General features: G+C 46.0%; 1 protein-coding gene across 1 annotated transcript; it reads left to right on the top strand.

Moving 5' to 3' along the window:
* The first annotated feature begins 2 nt into the window (after positions 1-2).
* Positions 3-23,930, top strand: ISOC1 (isochorismatase domain containing 1). The gene is made up of 5 exons (XM_084778805.1): positions 3-353; positions 9,983-10,102; positions 10,244-10,447; positions 12,234-12,350; positions 21,260-23,930. Exons 1-5 carry the CDS (start codon positions 48-50, stop codon positions 21,404-21,406), a joined length of 894 nt encoding a protein of 297 aa, XP_084634931.1. The 5' UTR covers positions 3-47; the 3' UTR covers positions 21,407-23,930.
* Positions 23,931-24,626: the final 696 nt, after the last annotated feature.

Genomic DNA, 24,626 nt, shown 5'->3' with positions numbered 1-24,626 from the left:
CCTCGGCCTGGCGCGCGGAGGCGGGCGGGCGCGCACGCGCGGGGAACATGGCGGCGGCGGAGCCCGCGGTGGCCGCGCTGGCCGGCGGCGGTGTGGGCTCGGGGGCGCCGTCGGGCGGCGTGCCGGTGCTCTTCTGCTTCTCGGTGTTCGCGCGGCCCGCGTCGGTGCCCCACGGTGCGGGCTACGATGTGCTCATCCAGAAGTTCCTGAGCCTGTACGGCGACCAGCTGGACATGCACCGCAAATTCGTGGTGCAGCTCTTCGCCGAGGAGTGGGGCCAGTACGTGGACCTGCCCAAGGGCTTCGCGGTGAGCGAGCGCTGCAAGCTGCGCCTGGTGCCGCTGCAGATCCAGGTGGGTCCCGCCCCCGCGGAGTCCGGTCCCCGCGGGCCGCTCACGCCCCCAAGTGTGTGTGGTCCCCAGAGCCCCAGGGCTTTGTGCTGCAGCCGCCTGCTTAACCCCGCTGCCGCCGCGGGTCTTATTTCCACGGTCCTGCAGATCGTGGGGAGTGTTAGCCTTAGGGGTTTGTTTCGGAGTTGTTGGTAACCAGTTGCAGACATGCAAACTTCACCGCGCCTCTCTCTCTCTCTTCTTTCATTTTAGTGACAGTCAATCTGGTGCCTACATAGGGAGAGAACTGCCCATAGCCTCTTAAATAGACAGCTTAACGCTAGCCTGTGACTCCTAGGCTGAGGAAGTTGTACCTAAGGGTTAGAGTTCATTAATTTTTATATTGCTAAAAAGCCGTGCTGTAATACGGGACGGTCTGCTATCCTAAAATCTGAGGATTCTCTGGGAAATGTATGCTTTTGAGAGGAAAGAAGATACGGTGTAGTGTAGGCACTACACCATCTATAGTTTTTTTTTTTCTGTACGTGTAGAATTTCTGTCTTCTCTGTGGAAGACGAACTGAAATGTGGCATTTGAGGGTAAAAGGAATTTTCATATCCAAGTACCATTTTGAGAGGCTTGTCCCGTAGTTTTTTTGTCTGTAGTCAGAGACAGACTAGATATGGTGCCCCTCCCCCCAGCATCTATGGCTCCAAAGGGAGAACTTTAACATGATTAAAGTTCATATGTTCGGAGGACAGAGTTCATGGGGTAACTGCCAGAGAGGCTGGAGTAGGCGGAGTGATCAGCCCTGCTGCCCCAATGCAGAGCTGCCTTCTTCAGTGTTTAAGATTCACCATTTTTTATCTCTTTAAGAGTTCCAGATGATGACTCTTAGGAGTCTTACAGCCATCTGTTTAGATTGCCGCTGCCAAATACTCAATATGTTGGGTGCACCTTTGACAAACCCATTACAAGGCCAGACTTCTTTGTCTACCATTTCCTGTTATTCTCAGGAGAGAGAGAGGCTCCTACCTGTGACTGCTGTACTAAAACTAAGCTTTAGATGTTTAAGTTTGCTTTTGCTTTTCTGTGTGCTGGGGTAGGAATTTTATATTTTGAAATTACAAGACATGATTCAACTCTTAAGTCTGAAAATCAATAATGTGTGTGTGTGTGTGTGTGTGTGTGTGTGTGTGTGTGTGATATGTAAACATACTGAGAAGGCAATATATAAGTAAGGTCACTGTGGCTTTTGAAATATTTTGTGTGATCTACTTTTTTGTAATGAGGCTTAAAATATCACTATAACAAAAGCAATACTTTTTTCTATCCTAACAAACAGTATTTCATTAAATCATCCAAGAAAGCCTATTGGTTAAATATGTCTATATTTTGAAGTACTTACAAATACTTTCATATTCTCATTTTACTACTTGAAATACTTTCCCCAATAAAGTAATCATTATGGTAATTGCAGTACTCTTTCTACCCACTAACAAAGAGTAATATTCCTCACTGAATAACACAAGAATCCTTAAGCTTATCAGCTAGATCTGTTTATATATAACTTTCTTTTTCTCGCTTTAGTAATTGTAATACTTTCCTTCAACCCTGAGCTTCTCCCAGCATAGTTGTAGATAATATGAGAGGATATTTTACATAGTATATGAGATGCTGCATGTGTACACATGTGTTTTTATGTGTGGGGATATATTTTCAGGACACATACTTGTTTTTACTGCTACTATATTTTCTGGAGCATGTCTGGATAAGCCCCACTAACGTGGGGGATTTGTGTCCAGAAGAGGTCGTTCCACATTGAAGGGGCATTTTGAATGCATTGTGTGGTTAGATGCAAGCCCGCATCCAGTCCTTGCTGGAGATAGTAATATCGTTCATTTCTCTGAGGAGCAGAGCACTGAGAGGTAGGAAGGTTAGGAAACCGCCTCCGATCACACAGCTGTAATGGCCCAGCTAGCAAAACCTGAAGGAGCCTCAGTGAATGTCTGAACATCTGCCGAGACAGGACTGTTTTCCTTTCCATGTTGGAGGAGAGCCATGAGACGTCTCCAGATTAAATCTGCTGTTTGTTCATTTCTCTTGATGCTGCTCCCTGTTGTTTTACCAGGAACACCCATCACTTGGAAAGCCTCAAGGTGGCCTCTGGGCTTGTGGGACTGATGGAGGTAGTAAGCCTTTATCCCTTTGACTCAGGAGCAGAGACTGTGCACTCTGGGTGCAATCCTTTGTTTGAATAGTATGTCAGCATCTCTCCATATGTAGGCCCAGGAGCCTCTGTGGCTCCTGGCTCACAGAGTCTCCTTCTAGAATGAACTCTTGACCGTCCCTTCCTGTTTGCTGAGGGTAGCGAGTGACCTTGTGGAACTCTGTGCGCTTGTGCCATATTGCCCCAGTGGTTGGCAGCAGTTCTTTGGGACTTGATCTTGAAAGACCCCCTTCACTGCCAGTACTAGTGTGCTATAGCTTTTTCAGCCTTCCTTTAAAAAAAAAAAAAAAAATATATATATATATATATATATATATATATATATATATATATATATATATATATATATATATATATCCTGTCAGGGTGACTGAATGTCTGCTGACAGCTCAGGTAGCTGAAGACAGAGCTCATGCTGCATTCATGGCTTGTGTGTCTGGAGTCTGACAGATTTTGAGGCATAGGAGACAATGTAAATGAAGGTCTTTTTATGACTTTTGTGTACAGTTTCCAAAAAAAAAAGGGGGGGGTTTCAAGTCTGCAGGACGGAGACATGCAACGCTGGACACGTCATGACCTTTCTCAGGGCAGGCAGAACCCAAGCAGAAGACAGGAAGCAATGCATGCTGGCCAGACGGAAGGGAAGGCTTTGGCAGCTTTTTGAGAGCAGGAGATACAAGCTTCCCTAGGCAGGTTACTTTGACCTGTTCCTGAGGTGGTTAAGCGGGAGAGAAGATTTCTATTTGGCTGCAGCTTTTGTGTTCTAGTTAGTTTTTTTTGTCGTCTGAGAGTGGTGCACAGACATTTTACTAGGAGAGACAGTTCAGTTCTGGATCAGAACAGGAGAAAGGCAGATAGAGAAAGAAGAGTGAAAGAGACAGGGTTTGCTCGTGGCTTGCTAGCTGGAAGGTAGAGATGGGGCTGTCAGACATTTGCTTGTAGGGGTGCCTCAGGAAAAACTCAGGCTCAGCCTGCGCGTCTGGGGTGCGGAGTGCTTTTTAGGGCACACTAAGATGAAATGCCTAGATCTGGACTTCGGGGTGTTGTCTCCAGCTTGTTGTTTTGATGGACAGAGGAGGTTATGGCATATACAGTTATAGTGGTGTATGGGCCACTTAAAAACCTTCAGTCTTGCAGAGTAATGCCCCAAACTTTGGATCTTTTTGTCCCTTGTGTGTAAATTAGCTGCTACCTATAAATAAACTGTATTTGAGAGTGGGAGCCGGGACCTGCATTTGAGATTTTTTTTTTTTCATTACATTTAGTTAACCATGGGGAGTCTTGATGTAGATTTAAATGTCAGTGTGCTCTTGCCTCAGCCCATCTTCACCTTCATCCCAGTCGGAGGCACAGTCTTAAGAGATCCTTCCCGGTCTCAGCTCTCAGTGGGTGGGCACAGCTGACCTTCCCTGAGGAGTCAGAGAGCTCAGAGTTTGTAAGATGCAGGGGGAAGGCTATACCAGGGGCATCACTGCCCAGAGTGGGTATATATGTTGTGAAAGCAAAAGCGAGACAGCCTCTTGCCATCTAAATGAAAAGGCTCAGAGTCTGTTTTGCCAAAAATAAATCATACGATGATGAGCCTCTTGGTGGTGTCTGGAAATGCACTTTATGAATGAGTTTCTTAATTCTGCACACTGCATTGGCACAGTGATGTTTCTAGAGAGATCTTAATGGTAAATCTTCATTAACCTCATTAGAGAACATCCCCACCTGTGCTGACTCAGGTGTTTGTTTTGCAGGATATCACCACAGCGAAGAAAAAATGCTGTTTTTCTTACTGTGTTAAAGATGAGGCAACTATATTAGAAGATGGTAACGATTTACCTAAACTTATATAATTTGACATAGTGAAACAGGTTTGGACTCAGGTTCTAATGCCCACAGGCCTGGGCTATGTCTGGAATCCCTGAAGGCTATGTGTATGTGGAGTGAGGAAGCCCTCGTTTGCAATGAGCTGATACTGAGTCAGGGCCTTCCTTCTGAGGCTGTGTGACTGCACTGGAAACATTAGGACTTAAATACTGAATGAAAATAGAAATAAGAAGGAAAAACATGACTGTTACTAGATTTGGTGGAGGAGAATGATTACTGTAGATAAAAGAGGGAGAATGGCCAGATGCAGAGACACATCTGGCAGAGTCCATAGTGGACTTGACCCTGAGCCATGCATGTGAAGAGAAGGGAGAGGAGAAGAGAAGAGAAGAGAAGAGAAGAGAAGAGAAGAGAAGAGAAAGAGAGAGAGAGAGAGAGAGAGAGAGAGAGAGAGAGAGAGAAGAGAGCCAAGTGCAACAGTCAAGAGGGCAAAAGGTAAAAGAAGGATTATATAGGGAGGAACTCTTGGACTGCAGAGATTGAAGGGTAGAGTGCAGGATATGACAGCCATACTCTGGAACAGGTAGGGACTGAGGGATGCTGGGAAAAGCTGGCAGCCAGGTCCACTTTGATATGTTAATAGGCACTTCAGCCATTTGTCCTCAGTTTGAGACCTAAAACTTACCCAGATCCCCTTCAGATTTTTACTCAAGTAAGTCATGTTTATCTTGTGACTGTAACTGTAACAGGCTACTGATTTGTTGTTGTTGTTGTTGGTGGTGGTGGTGGTGGCAGTTTTTTGAGACAGGGTTTCTCTATGTTATCTTGGCTGTCCTGGATTCACTTTGTAGACCAGGCTGGCCTCGAACTCAGAGCTATCCACCTGCCTCTGCCTCCCAAGTGCTGGGATTAAAGGCGTGCACCACCACACCCGGATCAGGCTACCAATCTTAAAGGGGAAAAAAAATCACCCATCTTAAAACATTTCCCGTCATAAACATGTACAGATTCCTCCCTGTGTCACTGGGGCTATCGTAAGCTCTGCTAACTGTGGGCCTGAAACAACACAGACCTTCTCGTGTTTCTGGAGGCTCGAGCCCTAGGATGTGGGCAGGGATGGTTCCTTCTGAGGGCTGTGAGAAACAATCTCTTCCTGATTCTCAGTGCCTCCAGTTCTCGGCAGACAAAGGCTTGTGGAGACCATCCTTCCAGTCTCTGCTTTTATGGTCAAGGCATTCTTGTTGTATGTCTGTCTGTCCATCTCTCTGTATAAGCTTCTCCTTTCCATATGGACACCAGTCATCTTCCGTTACTTATTCACCTTACTTCAGTGGGTGATTTTAACCTTATGTCAAGTCATCTGCAGTGAGTCCAGCTTGAAGGTCATTGTCAAAGGCACTAGGGTTAGGAATTCCAAGTATGGCTTTGTAAGGGGGTAGGGGCACTGTTCAATGGACACCATGTATGACTCCTGTTCTGTGAACTGGTGTGTATCATTAAGGTAGGCCAGCCATTTTTTTGTTTTCTCTAGTGGCCAGCTAGGGGCCATTTTGTAAGATGATCACATGACTAGGTTAATAGGAATATCAAAGTTTTCCTGGGAAAAGTCTATAGGTATTCTATTCAATATGCAATCTAAGGTCAATGCCACGGTGTGGAAGGTTTAAAGGAAATGGACCAAGAATTTCGCACTTAAATTTTGTCTCCTGAACTCTTGTTTCAGGAAGTCATTGATCACAACAATCAACCTTTTGTATTTAAGCATGTATGTTTTTGTTTATGGATAAGTAATTTGTGTTTCTTGAATCTGCAGTGATCTGTAAATGCTAAATTTTTGTTTCTGAAAATATTTGGTCAGATCTGCTTTTGTTATGGCAGCATTGGTCATACTGCAGTTGTAACATGTATATGTTGGGCCATTGTGGGTACCTACAATTTCATTTTAATTAAAATTTGTGAGTCAGGATTAAGAAAAAGTGACTGAATTAGAGTTGAACTGAACTGTTATGCCATCGTGTTGAATTCTATATGGATTTAGGAATAGGAAATAAACAGGTTTGGGTAGATATCATGGTTAGAATAGTTTTTGTTGTTGTTTTTCTTTGTGTGTGTGTGTGTGTGTGTGTGTGTGTGTGTGTGTTTGAGACAGGGTTTCTCTGTGTAGCCTTAGCTGTCCTGGACTCATTTTGTAGACCTCGACCTCACAGAGATGAGCCTGCCTCTGCCTCCCAGAGTTCTGGGATTATAGCCATGCACCACCACGCCTGCCTTGTTTTTATTCTTTTAAAAATATTTTATTATACATGTGTATCTGTGTCAGATCACCTGGACCTGGAGTTACAGGCGACTGTGAGCTATCCAGTGCATGCTGGGAATAAACCTGGGGGTCTGGAAGAGCAATATTTGATTTTAACCACGTAGCCATTTCTCTACCCTTGCACACTGTTTTTTTTTTTTTAACTAGCTTTTACTTTCTGTCTCTTCTCAGACTTGTATTTTAGGATGACCTTATCCATGATCTAGTCTTGGGAACAGTTAAATCCACTTCCCTGCTTTTGATTTTTATCAGTGACCTTGACAGTATTGAGAAGTACCAGTCAATGTTTTGGTGGGGTACCCTCAGTTACCATGTGTGCAACATTTTTCTTAGGAAGAGACTGAGATCATGTGACTATGAGGACTCAGGAAGGCCATTCTCACCTTGGGTACACACATGGTTTGTCCTGTGAGTTATTGATTGCGTGAGTGAGGACCTGGTAGCTGACTTATATGTCAGTTTTCCGTTGAGTCAGGTAGTCATTTCTCCTGCCTTCACACTACCTCAGGCAGATTTTGCCAGATGCAGCCACATTCAAGGGTATGGCAAAAGTGTCTGAGGGACTTACACAATCAGAAATTTCCATCTTTATAAGAAAGAAAGTCTCTATTTAGTGCAGTACTGTGGGGTGAGGACAGCTTGAGGGCTGTTTTTCTTCTGCCCACAGAACATATATCCAGATTCTGGTTAAGTAAGGATTTTATTTTTTTTTTTCTTTTACATTTGATCACTTAATATTTTCATCATTTTTTATTTATCTTGTAGTTGCTCTAAAATAGTATACTATTTGACACATTCTTTATTCTCTTTCCTTCCCTCCTTCCTTCCTTCCTTCCTTCCTTTCTTCCTTCCTTTCTTTCTTTTACACACTCTTAATGAATACCAGAATGACATTTTTCTACCTTAGAACCATGTGCTGCTACCTCCCAGATTCCAGTGGAACTGAGTTTGGGGTGCTCTTCTGGTACTTGGGGGCTTTTTGTCCGTCTTCCTGGGTTGGTTCCTGCCGCTGCTGATTTGTTGCCTCTATCATTGTTGCCCGTTTTTGATGACTCTAACTTTCTGTGAATTTAGAATGCAGACTGCCAGTCTCGGGTGGGACCTGCAGTATTAGACCATGTAGACCGAGTTAGTGTGTGAGAGCTGGGGCTGTAAGCTCGTGTCAGCTGTGAGCATGTGTGAGCGGGGAGCGTGTCGGGGCTTGACTGTCAGCGCACTTGCATACTTGCCAGAAGTTTCCTGTTCAGTCTTGCTGCCTAGTGGAATGGCAAGTTAGGCAGAGTTGTATTATTGTAATTTCAAGCAGGCTACTTGTAAGTAAGCTGTTCTATATGATATACCCAAATTACAGTAGCACTGTGATAGTTACTATTTAAATTTATAAAAGAAAAACATAGCTTTTGAGTGTAGGGAACTACGGTTTAATGTTTACTGGGATTTTACAGTGTGTAAGTCATAAATAGTGATTGTTTTCAGAAATACCATCCTGGAGACACAAAAATTGGTCTTCCTGGCTTTCGTGCATAGATCACAGTCACTGCTTTGAAAGTGACTGAAATGCATGCACTGGGTAGGCATTGGGCAGGCACTCTGGCTCAGCCGATTGAGGAGCTTGTTGCCGAGCCTGAAGACCTGAGATCTAATCCCACAGGCCATGAGCTAGAAGAAGAGAGTCGGCTATCAGTTGTCTGTCCAGTGTAAATCCTGGAGCTTACACATACACAGACACACAGATGCTAAATAAATAAACTTAAAATTTAAAAAAAAAGGTATAACTTAAAAACAGAGTGAGGAAACAGCCAAAGCACTTGAACACTTATTTTAATCTGCTTTATCGGTAAGTTAGACTCCTTCCATTTTGTGCTACATGACGGATGGTTCTGAGCTTCCAGTGCAATCTGCTCCTGGATTGCCAAGGGTGAGTAAGTGCGTGCCGTAGCCTCACCTGCAGCGGGAGATGACAACAATAGCGTCTCCAACTGGAACACAGACAGAAGCAATCATATAGCAGCTGGGATAGCCACAGCACTGGGCTACAAGATTGATTTCAGTGGCTCCACTGGACCATGGAGGAGTTGTCTCCTCCAGAGTCTGCTGCACACAGAGCCAGTAAGGCTGAGTCTAGAGCTGAGCTGCTCCGGAGGCTACACCCATGTAATTGGGACACAGACTTGATACCTAAACAGGATAATTGGGAGGCGAGGCAGGGGTTAGTGGGTGACTAGGAAGAGTAATGACCAGGCTAACCACTTTCTTTGGAGAGCTTTCTTTAATTTGCAAGGTGGAAAGTAAAGCACCCTGGGCTTTTAAGCATCCAGGGAAGTTAAATTCCCAGCATTCAATGTGAAATTTTACACGTTTAGTAGATCCCCACTGTTCCCAGACTGTTGGTATAGGCTACTTGCAGCTGATGTAAAGCTTGGAAATTTAATACCTTACTTTCCTCCAAATTCACTAATTTCCCCACTCCTGATAATGTTTAAGAATTTACTCTTCAGTGTGTTCCTTCCCAAGCACAGGGCAGTTCCCATGTGTCATTTGCTGCACTTCAGAAGTCACACTTGCAAGTGACATCTTTGCATTTTTAACTTGATAGCAAGGATTTTGTACTTACTATGAATTATCTTCTTTTCTGTTTCATAGTCTCTACTGCAGGTTAAATTTTAAATTTTTACTTTCTTTATATGAATTAGATTAACTTAATTTCTGTGCATGATACCACTATCATATTTGTATTTAACAAATAAAATTTTTTTTCTGATTTGAAGGTAACATATTTGCAATAGAATTCATCAAATGCTTTTAAATACACTAAAAAAGGAGATAAAATACTCAAATTATATAACTACCTGCTAAATTTTTAAATATATTTTCTTTTCCTTCATATTTTTACACTGAGTTGCTATTCAAGTGTACTGTTGCAAAAATTAATATTATATAAGTATTCCTCCTTAGAGGGAAGAAATTCTTTGACACATACGTACACATTTTCAATTGGCTCAAATGTTTCTTCTTTCCAAAAGTATTAAAATTCGTTTAAACATTTATGTAATGCTGGTCTTTGCTTTATTTCCCCGTTCCTTACCTAATGTAGTTTGGAGAATGTTTTTGTGGGTACTACCCGCTGCAGGGGGCGTAATCCAAATTTTTTTTTCTTGTAGCATTAGTCATGTGAGTTTACTTACTGAGGCAAAATATAGGAACATTCTTCTTTTTTGCATTGACATCCACTGGAAATAAATGTCATTGTAATACAGATGGTAGATCAGTCTTGTCCTCTTTTCTCCTCAGCTTACGACCCTGGGAAACCTCACACCTCAGAGCACTGTGTTTTTCTGCTGTGACATGCAGGAAAGGTTCCGACCAGCCATCAAGTATTTTGGAGACATCATTAGTGTGGGGCAGAGACTGGTACGTTGCCGTATTTGTTTGTTCCACTTTGCTGAGGCACAGTGTGCGTTCACATCTCTACTCACTGCGCGCGCGCGCGCACACACACACACACACACATATATTTTTTTTTTTACACTTTTTTTTGGTGCTTCTTTTCAGTTGCAAGGAGCTCGGATCTTAGGAATTCCAGTTATTATAACAGAACAGTACCCCAAAGGCCTTGGCAGCACCGTTCAAGAAATTGACTTAACAGGAGTAAAGCTGGTTCTTCCAAAGACGAAGTTTTCTATGGTGTTACCAGAAGTCGAAGCCGCATTAGCGGAGATTCCTGGCGTCCGGAGTGTTGTGTTGTTTGGAGTAGAAGTAAGTACCCTCTTGGAGGCGCGCCATCCCAGATCGCAGCCTTGTTTGTAGGACGCTGGTAGGTGAGTGGCACTGAGGGAAAATGGCCAGCACTTGTTACGTGTTCTCCACCTTCAGAGAACTGATGAAATGCCCTGAACCCTCTTAACAACCCTGTGAGCGATGATGCATCCTGTGTCTCCCAGCGCCACAGATGAGAAACTAAGGTATAGAGATGTTGGTACCCTGCCCAAGGGCAGACAGCCAGTGAGCCAGCTGGGCTGCATTTGAATCTCCGCCTGTGAGAACCACCTGCTTCCTGCTTTGAAAGACATTTCCCCCAAATGCATTGTTTTTGTTTATATGTTACTGGACGTGATCGGGGCACATTTTGTGCTGTACCCCACCTCACAGCATCCCCAGCCCTGTACAGTTCATTGTCCTTCAGATAGGTTTCAGTGCATAGCCTTATGAAGGACAAACAAACTCTTGGATTGCTAGTGCCAATTTTAGTTGATTTATTACATTTTATTTTATATATTTTTTGAGGTACAGTCTTGTTACGTAGCATGGAGTTCATAATGTAACCTAGATTGACATCAAATTTATAGCAGTCCTCCTGTATAGCTGCCTCCTGAGTGTAGAAATTGCAAGGTTGTGCAACCATACTCAGCTTATTTCTAATTTTTAAACCACTGTTATCCTGAAATTTAAAAATTATGAAAAAAACACCATTAACTTAATTATGATTGTAGTTTGATAATAAGGCTTTTTTCATAATAGGTTTTCATAATAGAAAGATGTAATCTTAACTTTAAATGTCCATTAATTAATCTTTATGTTTTTAGTTCAGTTAAGACAGAGAGGAAGCTTGTTTGTATAAATGTGTTGTACAAATGCGGTGGCTTTTGCACATCTCTTTATTTATCATAGTTAATTCTTTGAGGGTGTTTTTTGCTTTGTGTCCTCTGCTGAGGCAATGCTATAAGACAGTGTCTGCAAAGACGGGGTCTGTACAGTGCAGTTGTTGGCAATGGACACGGGGTGATCTCTGATTTTCACATGAATAAGCCAAAGCCAGAGTGATTCATGCTCGAGACGTACCTGGCTAACCAGAGCCTACACTAAATATGAAAAGGGGTCTTCAGCTTCAATCCTTTCCGGCTATCCTGCAAATCTGTAAAACATGTCTGTGGTTTGGGGCCTGCATAAAGTATTTACCCTTGCCTGTCTTTACTGCTGCATGACTCAGTTGCCCCGGTATTTCCTCAGTCCTGGGCCTTATTCTTTTGAGGTACACATCGGATACGGATGCAGACATAAACCTGAAGGCAAGTGGCCCTACACCTGAGTGGTGATACTGAGCTTTCTCAAGGCCACTCAGAGGACATTGGGGGAAAGTCATTAGCTATTTCACACTATTCTGACAGTAAATTCAATGTGACCACAAGAAATGTTGATAAAAGACAGTTCTTTTTGTTTTGTTTCGTTTTGTTTTATTTTTTGAGACAGGGTTTCTCTGTGTAGCCTTGGCTGTCCTGGACTCACTATGTAGACCAGGCTGGCCTCGAACTCACAGCGATCCGCCTGCCTCTGCCTCCTGAGTGCTGGGATTAAAGGCGTGCTCCACCACCCTCTGGCTATAAAAGACAATTCTTGGTCTCTGGAGATGCTGACGTTGCTGGAGTTCACCTACATCTTGAGAGCCGGACCAAAGCTTTGCAGCGACCCCTTTCACCCTTTTTAGACACATAGTGCCAAGGCAGTTTCCCATCTTCTTACATGTGATATTCCTCTTTCCTACAAGACACATGTATGTATCCAGCAAACTGCCCTGGAGCTGGTTGGCCGAGGCGTTGAAGTGCACATCGTTGCTGATGCCACCTCTTCACGGAGCATGATGGACAGGATGTTTGCACTTGAGGTACTCGTTCTGTATAAAAATACGCTCTTCCTCAAGTTCCCTGAAAAGTTAGGAGTCTTGCATATTTAACAGCACTGAACGATTTGCCTTTTAAACTTAAGCTGGCCTCAGCATATCACATGAACACGCACACATTAATAATAAATAGGGTAGGAATTTAAAACAGCTGTAAAGAAATGCCAGAGGGCTTGTTGTTGTTGTGAGATCATCCAGTGCCCCGGGTGCAGACTGCCCTGGGCATTGTTCTTTGTTGGGACTGCATCAGCGCTGCAGCCTGAAGTGCCCTCCAGAGTGCAAATGGAGAGGGTGGAGGACGGACAGGCCACCTTTCTCCCAGTAGCAATAACTGATACAAAACCTGGCCGGCTTCACTTCTTGGTTTTTCTCAAAAGATTATAACCCCTATTGGGATTATGGGTAGATGTTTGCTGTTCGTGTGTTTATTGCGATATTTCTATTCATTCATTGAGAATTTCGTGCAGTGCATTTTGAGCGTGTTCAGCTCCCCTCTAACTCCTCCCCTTACCGCCATCGTCACCATCTCTTCCCCTCTTAAGTTTGAGAGTACTTTTTTAATTTTTATTTTTAAGTCCCTTCCCCATCAAGCCCAGTTTTGGATTACCCATCTGGTCTTGGGTTTGGGCCCCAGCCCTGCAGTGTGCATAGCCTGTCAGGCCTCATAAAACCAACTCAACTTCCTCCAGTACCTAGTAAACGCCAGTAGCTCCTCAGCTAGATGTGGGATTATGTGTCCACCTGCCTTTCTGTGCTGCGATTTTGTCTGGAGCTGACAGAGGTCTTGTGTGGCGTTAACATTGGTCTGAGTTCACATATGCATTTGCCCTTTTGTGTCTAGAAAATGCTGCTTCCTTGATGCTATCTGCCACTTCCCACTCTTACAATTTTTCCATCCCCTTTTCCTCAAAGACCCCAGAAGCTTGGGGCAAGAAGCAGAAATGATAGATAGACATTTTTAATTTTTGATTTGTTTTTTAATGCCCTCATCCCCATTGGAATTTTGGTTTTTGTTTTTGTTTTTGTTTTGTTTTGTTTTGTTTTGGCACAGGTCCACTGTCAGGTCAGCCTTCTCTCCACAGGCAGCTGTCTTCATGTACTTTCACATTGAAACTTTATTGTCATGGTAGTAACAAGACTTTAAAGTATTTCAGAGGAACCAAATGGTCGAAAACCTTGTTCTCTGTGAAGATATTTCCAGAACTTTTCTTTTACATTCATATGAGTTTTATGTTATTCTTCTCTTATACATTACATTTTGACCAGAGTATCCCCTCCCTCCACCCCACTCAGTTTCACTACCCCACCTGGCTTTCCCCCAGATCCACTGCTCCTGTTTTCCTTCAGAAAAGAGCAGGCCTCCCAAGATGTCAACCGAACACAGAATAACAACCTACAGTAAGATTAGGCACAAACTCTTATATGAAGGGTGGACAAGGCAACACAATATGAGGAAAAGGGTCCCAAGAGCAGGCAAAAGAGTCTGAGACACCCCATACTACCACTGCTAGGGGTCCCACAAGAACAGCCAATCACACAACTATAATATATATGCAGAGGGCCTAGCTCTGATCCATCCAGGCTCTCCGATTGTCACTTCAGTCTCTGTGAGCCCCCATGAGCCCTGGTTAGGCTCTGAGACATTCTAAGAAGGGGCAGAAAGAGCCTGCCTAGATTAAAGCATCAAGGTTGAAAGTGAGAAAGTAACCACACCAGGTCAGGTGAGGGTGTGCAGTGCCTGCAGCTGAGGTGAGGTGAGGGTGTGCAGTGCCTGCACCTGAGGTGAGGATGTGCAGTGCCTGCAGCTGAGGTGAAGATGTGCAGTACCTGCAGCTGAGGTGAGGGTGTGCAGTGCCTGCAGGTGAGATGAGGGTGTGCAGTGCCTGCTGGTGAGGTGAGGATGTGCAGTGCCTGCAGGTGAGGTGAGGTGAGGGTGTGCAGTGCCTGCAGGTGAGGTGAGGTGAGGATGTGCAGTGCCTGCAGCTGAGGTGAGGTGAGGTGAGGATGTGCAGTGCCTGCAGGTGAGGTGAGGTGAGGTGAGGGTGTGCAGTGCCTGCAGGTGAGGTGAAGTGAGGGTGTGCAGTACCGGCAGGTGAGGTGAGGTGAGGTGAGGGTGTGCAGTGCCTGCAGCTGAGGTGAGGTGAGGTGAGGGTGTGCAGTGTCTGCAGCTGAGGTGAGGTGAGGATGTGCAGTGCCTGCAGGTGAGGTGAGGTGAGGGTGTGCAGTGCCTGCAGCTGAGGTGAGGTGAGGGTGTGCAGTCCCTGCAGGTGAGGTGAGGTGAGGGTGTGCAGTGCCTGCAGCTGAGGTGAGGTGAGGGTGTGCAGTGCCTGCAGGTGAGGTGAAGTGAGGGTGTGCAGTGCCTGCAGGTGAGGTGAGGTGAGGTGAGGGTGTGCAGTGCCTGCAGCTGAGGTGAGGTGAGGTGAGGGTGTGCAGTGCCTGCAGCTGAGGTGAGGTGAGGGTGTGCAGTGCCTGCAGGTGAGGTGAGGTGAGGGTGTGCAGTGCCTGCAGCTGAGGTGAGGTGAGGTGAGGTGAGATGAGGGTGTGCAGTGCCTGCAGCTGAGGTGAGGTGAGGGTGTGCAGTGCCTGCAGCTGAGGTGAGGTGAGGTGAGATGAGGGTGTACAGTGCCTGCAGGTGAGGTGAAGTGAGGGTGTGCAGTGCCTGCAGCTGAGGTGAGGTGAGGGTGTGCAGTGCCTGCAGCTGAGGTGAGGTGAGGGTGTGCAGTGCCTGCAGGTGAGGTGAAGTGAGGGTGTGCAGTGCCTGCAGGTGAGGTGAGGTGAGGTGAGGGTGTGCAGTGTCTGTAGCTGAGGTAAGGTGAGGTGAGGGTGTGCAGTGCCTGCAGCTGAGGTGAGATGAAGTGAGGGTGTGCAGTGCCTGCAGCTGAGGTGAGGTGAGGATGTGCAGTGCCTGCAGGTGAGGTGAGGTGAGGGTGTGCAGTGCCTGCAGGTGAGGTGAGGTGAGGTGAGATGAGGGTGTGCAGTGCCTGCAGCTGAGGTGAAGTGAGGGTGTGCCGTGCCTGCAGGTGAGGTGAGGTGAGGTGAGGGTGTGCAGTGCCTGCAGGTGAGGTGAGGTGAGGGTGTGCAGTACCTGCAGGTGAGGTGAGGTGAGGTGAGGTGAGGTGAGGGTGTGCAGTGCCTGCAGCTGAGGTGAGGTGAGGTGAGGGTGTGCAGTGCCTGCAGGTGAGGTGAGGTGAGGGTGTGCAGTGCCTGCAGGTGAGGTGAGGTGAGGTGAGGGTGTGCAGTGCCTGCAGCTGAGGTGAGATGAGGGTGTGCAGTGCCTGCAGCTGAGGTGAGGTGAGGTGAGGGTGTGCAGTGCCTGCAGCTGAGGTGAGGTGAGGTGAGATGAGGGTGTGCAGTGCCTGCAGGTGAGGTGAAGTGAGGGTGTGCAGTACCTGCAGGTGAGGTGAGGTGAGGTGAGGGTGTGCAGTGCCTGCAGGTGAGGTGAGGTGAGGGTGTGCAGTACCTGCAGGTGAGGTGAGGTGAGGTGAGGGTGTGCAGTGCCTGCAGCTGAGGTGAGGTGAGGTGAGATGAGGGTGTGCAGTGCCTGCAGCTGAGGTGAGGTGAGGGTGTGCAGTGCCTGCAGCTGAGGTGAGGTGAGGTGAGGGTGTGCAGTGCCTGCAGGTGAGGTGAGGTGAGGGTGTGCAGTGCCTGCAGCTGAGGTGAGGTGAGGGTGTGCAGTGCCTGCAGCTGAGGTGAGGTGAGGGTGTGCAGTGCCTGCAGCTGAGGTGAGGTGAGGGTGTGCAGTGCCTGCAGCTGAGGTGAGGTGGGGTGAGATGAGGGTGTACAGTGCCTGCAGGTGAGGTGAAGTAAGGGTGTGCAGTGCCTGCAGCTGAGGTGAGGTGAGGGTGTGCAGTGCCTGCAGCTGAGGTGAGGTGAGGGTGTGCAGTGCCTGCAGGTGAGGTGAAGTGAGGGTGTGCAGTGCCTGCAGGTGAGGTGAGGTGAGGTGAGGGTGTGCAGTGTCTGTAGCTGAGGTAAGGTGAGGTGAGGGTGTGCAGTGCCTGCAGCTGAGGTGAGATGAAGTGAGGGTGTGCAGTGCCTGCAGCTGAGGTGAGGTGAGGATGTGCAGTGCCTGCAGGTGAGGTGAGGTGAGGGTGTGCAGTGCCTGCAGGTGAGGTGAGGTGAGGTGAGATGAGGGTGTGCAGTGCCTGCAGCTGAGGTGAAGTGAGGGTGTGCCGTGCCTGCAGGTGAGGTGAGGTGAGGTGAGGGTGTGCAGTGCCTGCAGGTGAGGTGAGGTGAGGGTGTGCAGTACCTGCAGGTGAGGTGAGGTGAGGTGAGGTGAGGTGAGGGTGTGCAGTGCCTGCAGCTGAGGTGAGGTGAGGTGAGGGTGTGCAGTGCCTGCAGGTGAGGTGAGGTGAGGGTGTGCAGTACCTGCAGGTGAGGTGAGGTGAGGTGAGGGTGTGCAGTGCCTGCAGGTGAGGTGAGGTGAGGTGAGGGTGTGCAGTGCCTGCAGGTGAGGTGAGGTGAGGTGAGGGTGTGCAGTACCTGCAGGTGAGGTGAGGTGAGGTGAGGGTGTGCAGTGCCTGCAGCTGAGGTGAGATGAGGGTGTGCAGTGCCTGCAGCTGAGGTGAGGTGAGGTGAGGGTGTGCAGTGCCTGCAGCTGAGGTGAGGTGAGGTGAGATGAGGGTGTGCAGTGCCTGCAGGTGAGGTGAAGTGAGGGTGTGCAGTACCTGCAGGTGAGGTGAGGTGAGGTGAGGGTGTGCAGTGCCTGCAGGTGAGGTGAGGTGAGGGTGTGCAGTACCTGCAGGTGAGGTGAGGTGAGGTGAGGGTGTGCAGTGCCTGCAGCTGAGGTGAGGTGAGGTGAGATGAGGGTGTGCAGTGCCTGCAGCTGAGGTGAGGTGAGGGTGTGCAGTGCTTGCAGCTGAGGTGAGGTGAGGTGAGGGTGTGCAGTGCCTGCAGGTGAGGTGAAGTGAGGGTGTGCAGTGCCTGCAGGTGAGGTGAGGTGAGGTGAGGGTGTGCAGTGCCTGCAGGTGAGGTGAAGTGAGGGTGTGCAGTGCCTGCAGGTGAGGTGAGGTGAGGGTGTGCAGTGCCTGCAGCTGAGGTGAGGTGAAGTGAGGGTGTGCAGTGCCTGCAGGTGAGGTGAAGTGAGGGTGTGCAGTGCCTGCAGGTGAGGTGAGGTGAGGTGAGGGTGTGCAGTGCCTGCAGCTGAGGTGAGGTGAGGTGAGATGAGGGTGTGCTGTGCCTGCAGCTGAAGTGAGGTGAGGGTGTGCAGTGCCTGCAGCTGAGGTGAGGTGAGGGTGTGCAGTGCCTGCAGGTGAGGTGAGGTGAGGTGAGGGTGTGCAGTGCCTGCAGGTGAGGTGAGGTGAGGGTGTGCAGTGCCTGCAGGTGAGGTGAGGTGAGGTGAGGGTGTGCAGTGCCTGCAGGTGAAGTGAGGTGAGGGTGTGCAGTGCCTGCAGGTGAGGTGAGGTGAGGGTGTGCCGTGCCTCCCAGGCTGTAGGCTGCTCCTCTGTCGTATCTCCCTGTGGAGATCATACAGTAAAGTTTTTGCAGAAATACTTTTTTATGTATGAAATGAAAGTTAACAGCAATATGCCTGTCTCCCATTCTTTCCTCCCTCTGAGCAGAACTATGTCAGAATATCCTTTTCTACATTGCCTGTTTAAATTTATTTTACTTGCAAGAAGTAAAGTTAGCAAGCATCAGGCCTGTGGCATGGACTTTATTCGCTGGTTGTGTCCTTGCTGTCTATTGGCAGTGTCATTTTGAATTAATAATTGTCCAAAATTGCATAATGGATTGCTGTAGCATCCTGCCCCTGGCTGAGTTTGTCTGATCTCAGAAGAAGAATTGCAGAAGAGATGGAGTATGTCCTCTCTTGACCTTGATGCCCCATAAGGATGGGTAGTTTTTCATGTTGTCCGTGTATGAAATGTGTTAAGAATGCCATCATTGACTTGAAGTTTTAGGTGTGTACATCAAGCATTGTTTTCATTGGCCCCATTGGAGTGGCTGTGTAAGTGTAAGGAGTCCCATTGTAACTCTGGAGAGAAATTAGGCTGAAGATTACACAATCAGGAAGTGCACAGAACACCAGAAGCTGCTGCTGTTATCTGCCCTGCTCACTCCCACCCATGTCGGCGAGGGCAGGCTATGCAAACACATACAAGTCTGATTCTAAAAGCTTTGCATTTTCTGTACCGCACCTTCCTTCTCACATGGGTTCTTTGCTCAGTTATTTTTAAACCCTCCATCTTGAGGTAAGTGACACTCTGCACCCCCATGTGACCCAGCTTGTAGCATCACCACAAATTATTAGGGTAGATGGACAAAAGCCCATACAGCACTAGAAAAAGGCCTACCCTCTTCCAGGGTTCTTGCGGCAGGTGCTTCTTAGGATAGGTATTTGCACTTTACCCTAGAGTTTGGGACAACTGATTATGAAGGTGCTATGCCCAGATTGAACCAAAAAAAGAACCAGAAAACACACGAAACCGCTGTAAAATATAAGAGGAGTCTTTAATTCAGCTCTGAGCTGGGTTGCACCAGATCCCCCAAAGGCCGTGATCTGAGGTCCCTTTATCTTCTCCAATGTCTTTAAGCAGAAAAGGGCGCCAAGACCACCCATGGCTTCACTTCTTTTGTTCTCCCCAATGGGATGGGTAGGTTGTTAGGTACCATTGTCTCTGGTGAGCAGGAAGGCATGTGGCCATAAAACTAGGTCTCTTATCAACTCTATCTCCAGTGGGACCCTTTGGGTCAGTCACTAGGCAATGTTATCTCTTGTGGGTGCTGCTCTTTGCAACTGGCCAGATTATCTCCTGTAGGCCTGTTTCTTAACTTTTGTCCCACTTACCCTGAAATCCAATGTTAGTTCTTCTGATATCTCAAAGGGAGTGGACGCTGCTGCTGGATTCTCTTTTGCCCACGCCCTCCTGACTTCCTCCGCTTTGCTTTTCTCTTTCCCTTTGCCCCACCCCCATCCCACAACCTCCTTGAGATATCTACTGGCATTGCTATGGTTCTGCAGCAGCACCTTGGCAAAGTCTTTCTGTTAGGAGAAGTCCTGTTGGGGAGCTTCACACAGCTCTTGGTTTTATAACCTTATTTAGTCATTCTAAAAGAATTGGTAATGGCAGAAGAGGTGGTGGTTCCGGTATTCCCTGGGGCAGATTCCCAGCCTTCACTTTAGGCCACTCTCTCTTCTGCCAGTCATTCCTAGACCAGAGAGCTGAGATTATGAGGAAGTCCTCCGGTGCTGCTTTTGGAGTCAGAAAAAAAAAAATTTAAGAACCCATATTTTCTGAATGCAATTAAACTTCTATTTTATATAGTTGAATAGCAAACTAGTAATAAAACAGTCTGGATAGCTTTAATTATATCACCAGTAGCGATAAATTTTTTTAAAAAAATAGGTACCAAGTGGCAGCTATGCCAGGCAAAAGTGTTAATATTCTCGGTGATATCCTGTTTTGATTACAGTGCACAGGGTAAATATGTTAGAAATAAAAACTCAAGCTTTTATCAAAACTTGAAGCCAACGCCTTTAATCTCAGCACTCAGGAGGCAGAGGCAGGCAGATCTCTGAGAGTTTGAGGCCAGCCTGGTCTACAAAAGGAGTCCAGGACAACCAGGACTATTTAAGAGAAATGCTTTCTTGAAAAACAAAAACAAACCCAAAAGCAAAAAAAAAACCACCACAAAACCAAAAAAACCCAAACAAAATACAATAACAACAAAAACCTGGAAGCCAAAAGAAGTCCCCATTTGGTAGCGTGGAATGAGAGGTGGAGTTTTACAGCTCTGAGAACTCTGCACATGCGGAGCACCACTCTTCTCGTTTGGTTTCTGTTGCTATGACAAACACCATGACCAAAAGCAAGGAGGACAGCGTTCAGTTCATCTTAACTCTCATGTCACAGTTGATCACTGAATGAAGTCAGGGCAGGAACTCAAAGACAGGAACTCAAGGACAGGAACGGAAGCAGAGGCCACCAAGGAATACTGCTCAGTGCCTTGCCCAGCTTGCTTTTTACATAACCTAGGACCACCTGATCAGGGTGGAACTGCCAACAGTGGCTTGTGCTCTCCCACATCACTCATTAATTTAAAAAAAAAAAATGCCCATGCAGACTTGCCTAGAGGCCAGTCTGATGAAGGCAGTTTCTTATCCTTTTTAAAAAATTATTTTATTAATTTATTCATATTGTATCTCAATGGTTATCCCATCCCTTGTATCTTCCCATTCCTCCCTCCCTCCCATTTTCCCCTTACTCCCCTCCCCTATGACTGTTCCTGAGGGGGATTACCTCCCCCTGTATATGCTCATAGAGTATCAAGTCTCTTCTTGGTAGCCTGCTATCCTTCCTCTGAGTGCCACCAGGTCTCCCCATCCAGGGGATGTGGTCAAATATGGGGCACCAGAGTTCGTGTGAAAGTCATACCCCACTCTCCACTCAACTGTGGAGAATGTCCTGTCCATTGGCTAGAGCTGGGTAGGGGTTTGAAGTTTACTGCGCGTATTGTCCTTGGCTGGTGCCATAGTTTGAGTGGGAACCTTGGACCCAAATTGAAGGCAGTTTCTTAATTAAGTTTCCCTCCTCCCACCCCGGCTTGAGTGTCAAGATGACAAAACTCACACACACCCTTGGGGATCTGATTTTTATCTTCTCTCCTCTCTTTGCTTATGTTTTACCATGATTAGTCTGGTCATCTAAGGATGGTGACACTGGCTTCCTGTTTTCCCTTTACATGTTTCTGGCCCTTTATTGATACTGAGAAATACCCATGATGGGTTTGTGATACAGATGGTTTTGAAACCTTTCTCCATCACTGAGTTTATTGCTATGGCCGAGAACCATTGTTGTAGATGAAGACCCTGGTAATTGTCCTGGCTGCTTCTGCTATTTTAAAATAAGTCTCCACCTTCTGGCTCACCTATTGTCTTGGTTTCTCTCCCATAGCGACTTGCTCGAACCGGGATCATTGTGACCACCAGTGAGGCTGTTCTCCTCCAGTTGGTGGCTGACAAAGACCATCCGAAATTCAAGGAAATTCAGAACCTAATTAAGGCCAGCGCTCCAGAGTCTGGTCTGCTCTCCAAAGTCTAGGCTACTTGAAGGATTGGGATCCGCCCTCCCTCCAGGTGATGGGACTGCAAGCCAGACAAGCTCATGTCTCTACTAGAAGTAACAGCAGCTCCCCCATTGCAGCTCTTAGTAACACTTAACCAGCTAGACCACTGGGTACAAACAAGCATTTTAGTGACAGCGTCAAGGCCTCAGGTGCTGCTTCTCTTCTTTGTTTCCTAATGGGCTTTTATTTACTAAGACGAATTACCATGGAGGTGCCTGTTTTGTCTACACTGTATACTCTGACCGTGTCTTTCCAAAGTGCACTCCCTCTGGTGAAGTTTTCTTAAATTGTGCACTTTAAATAATAATAATAATAAAATTAAATCTACCATAATGATTTGACTTTTCTATCGTTGTGAAACATCTGTTGTGATGTCTGTGTAGACCCAGTGTTTTCATTTCGTAGGCTGACCGGCAAATAGTTCTGGATGAGGATTAGCAAATAGGAGTCTGGATGTGTATCTCCTTCTCTCACAGCGTTGGAGTTGCTGACTGAGTGAGGTGCATTGATTTAACCAGAGAAAGTTATCTCAAATGTTGTGTGTCTGTCTCAGTTGCATTAACTTTCTCATTTCTGTTATCACCTTTGTGGAGTTCTTCCTCTGCTTAATGGTTTATGCTAATGTTCTTCCACTTAATGTCTTATATCCTCATTGGTTATTTTAGTTTTGTAAACATGGCACTGATTTGCAGTGCTGGGTAATTGACAGAGGTATGCCCTAACATCATGCCTTTACAGTCTTTTTGGGTGCATCTTTTGGGATACACAAGTGTTGGTGGAGAAGTGAACATTAGGTTAAATGTAGTTTTAAAATGCTCCTAGTTCCCTTTGTATTTTTTTTTCTTTGCCTTTCAAACATTGTTACTGCTGATGTCATCAACAGGACTCATAGGGATAATACTGTGGTCACCAATGAGTTTATTTTCACTTAATACCTACTAGTGCTTTAAGAACTTTTTAAAGTATGTTGTTGTGTGGAATATACTCTTTGTATTAAATTAAAGAAAATGTATTATGTGGGTGAAACTGTTCCCATGGCTCCATAAGTACTAGTCAACAAATTCTAATGATTTTTCAAAGGTAACAGATTTGATATATATGGTCTTACAATTCATGGGAACTTTAAAAGCAGGAGAATCCTTTTCATCGCCAGACTGGTGGAATTCCTGCAGAGCTTTCCTGTTAGTATTATAGAAATGTGTTTTGTTTTTGAGCCTGGGTAAAACACCATAGCCTACTGTTCTTGGTGTGGTCAGTTGTTCTCAACATGCTGTCTGTGACCCCTTGGGGGTGGTCAAATGACCCTTTCACAGGGGTCACATATCAGATATCATGTAAATCATAAATTTACATTAGTATTAATAACACTAGCAGAATTATAGTTATGAGGTAGCAATGAAAATAATTTTATGGTTGGAGGTCACCACGACATGAGGAGCTGTGTTAAAGGGTCACAGCATGGGGAATTTGGAGAAAACTGGCCTAGAAGATGAGTCCAAGCAGAAGCATCACACATAGTTTTCTACATTTTCAAGTAATTTCTAATAAATGTAATCTAGTGTTTTTCAAAATTTTATTATCTGGAAAGCTTGTTAAAATACAGGTTCTAGCTGTTTTTTGTTTTTCCCCTTCATTTAAAAAAAAAAGGCATTGCCACTTGGATGAAGTAAAGATTTAATTTAGAATGGTTTCCCTCCTTTTATATCCACGCCTCTTCCATCTCAGTGAGACACCAAGAGAACGAAACCTTCTCATAGCTGAAGGCAGCTCTGTGACCTTGGATTAGTGTCCTGTGGCTGCCCTAATGAAACTCCATAGACACCATGTCTCAAAACAACACTGTCTCATCTCAACTCTGTAGAGGTCTGGGGCTCACTGCTGAGATGAAAGCTTGGATTTCAAGGCTGTGATTTCTTGTGGAGCCTGTAGGGGATGATCTGTACCCAACAGTTCCACACTTGTAGAATCCACTCATGGCGGGGGTGGGGGTTGGAGCTGTTTCATTTGTTTGTTTTGTCCCGTTATTGCCATCTTCTCAGGCAGATGTGGGTCATGTCCTTAGGTCCTGTCTGACTTCTCTTTCTTCTGCCTGGCCTAAGATCTCATGTGATTTAAGGTCCCTAGTTAGCAACTGTTTTCCACCTGCAGCCTTAACGCCCTTTGGCCATGTAGCTCGGTTCCAGGCTCCAGGGATTAAGACATGGGTATCTTCAGAGAATGTTCTCTTCATACAGGCATCAGTTAGTAAATATGCGTTGAATTAAATTGTATCCGGCCTAGGAATGTAAATACATGGAAGCTCAGAATAATTGTGAACTCTGCCTTCTCTCTTCTGTTTTGTGAATCATGCCAAGAAGGTGGCAAGGCTTTTACTTTATGATTATAATAAAACTGAATTGATTGTAATACATTAAGCTTTGAAATGGAAGTGTCCATGACTTTGTAGGATGATGAAGCTCTTTTCATTGACATAAATAAAGAACATAATAATGTAAGCAAGAGAGGTCCAGTGTGTTGACTCTCCAGGGACCTGGGAGCAGCAAGAGGATCCTTATAGAAATGTTCAATGTCTGTGAAAACTTAATCTAAAATTATACTAGTAACTTATCCCTCCAGGGAACTGGATATTCTGTTATGGCCATTTAAATAGCATATTTCTCTACTTTGGTGGATTAATTTCACCCTTTCTAAATGATTTGGGCAAGTATGGCATTATAGCTGGGGAGAGAGAAAGGCCCCACTCAAAGGGATCATTTTGGTTCTGCGACTGCAGGTTTTACAGCAGAGGTGGGTTTTCCAAACTCCTGCAGGAGGGGAAGAACCATGTCCTGTACTTGTGACTTCATCGGTGATACTACGGGCTGTTACTAGGCAACACCAGGGGTTATCAGAGAGTGGAGGAACAATAGTCAAGCACAGAAAAGGCCTGTGCTCATCCTTATAACCTCGTTCTGCTTTGATGAGCAAAGCTCCTGGGGTATGCTTGCTCTCTGACAGTTTGGGGGTGCTCTCTATTTAGTGCTGTGCACTGTGTATTCAACAGTGTCTGGTCTTTTGTTTTTTTGTTTTGTTTTGTTTTGTTTTGTTTTGTTTTCAGACAGGGTTTCTCTGTGTAGCCCTGACTGTCCTGGACTGGCTTTGTAGACCAGGCTGGCCTTGAACTCACAAAGATCTGCCTGCCTCTGCCTCCTAGAG

Source organism: Acomys minous, assembly GCF_964271855.1.
Source record: "Acomys minous genome assembly, chromosome: 4".
Lineage (NCBI taxonomy): Eukaryota > Metazoa > Chordata > Mammalia > Rodentia > Muridae > Acomys > Acomys minous.
This window is presented reverse-complemented; position numbering and strand designations above follow the sequence as displayed.

What these genes read in the sequence shown, in the direction of transcription:
- ISOC1 (XM_084778805.1), top strand. Translation starts at nt 48, where the DNA reads ATGGCGGCGGCGGAGCCCGCGGTGGCCGCGCTGGCCGGCGGCGGTGTG. An exon ending in TGGTGCCGCTGCAGATCCAG is followed by an intron (nt 354 to 9,982) that starts GTGGGTCCCGCC and finishes TTTTCTCCTCAG; the next exon opens with CTTACGACCCTGGGAAACCT. An exon ending in TTAGTGTGGGGCAGAGACTG is followed by an intron (nt 10,103 to 10,243) that starts GTACGTTGCCGT and finishes GCTTCTTTTCAG; the next exon opens with TTGCAAGGAGCTCGGATCTT.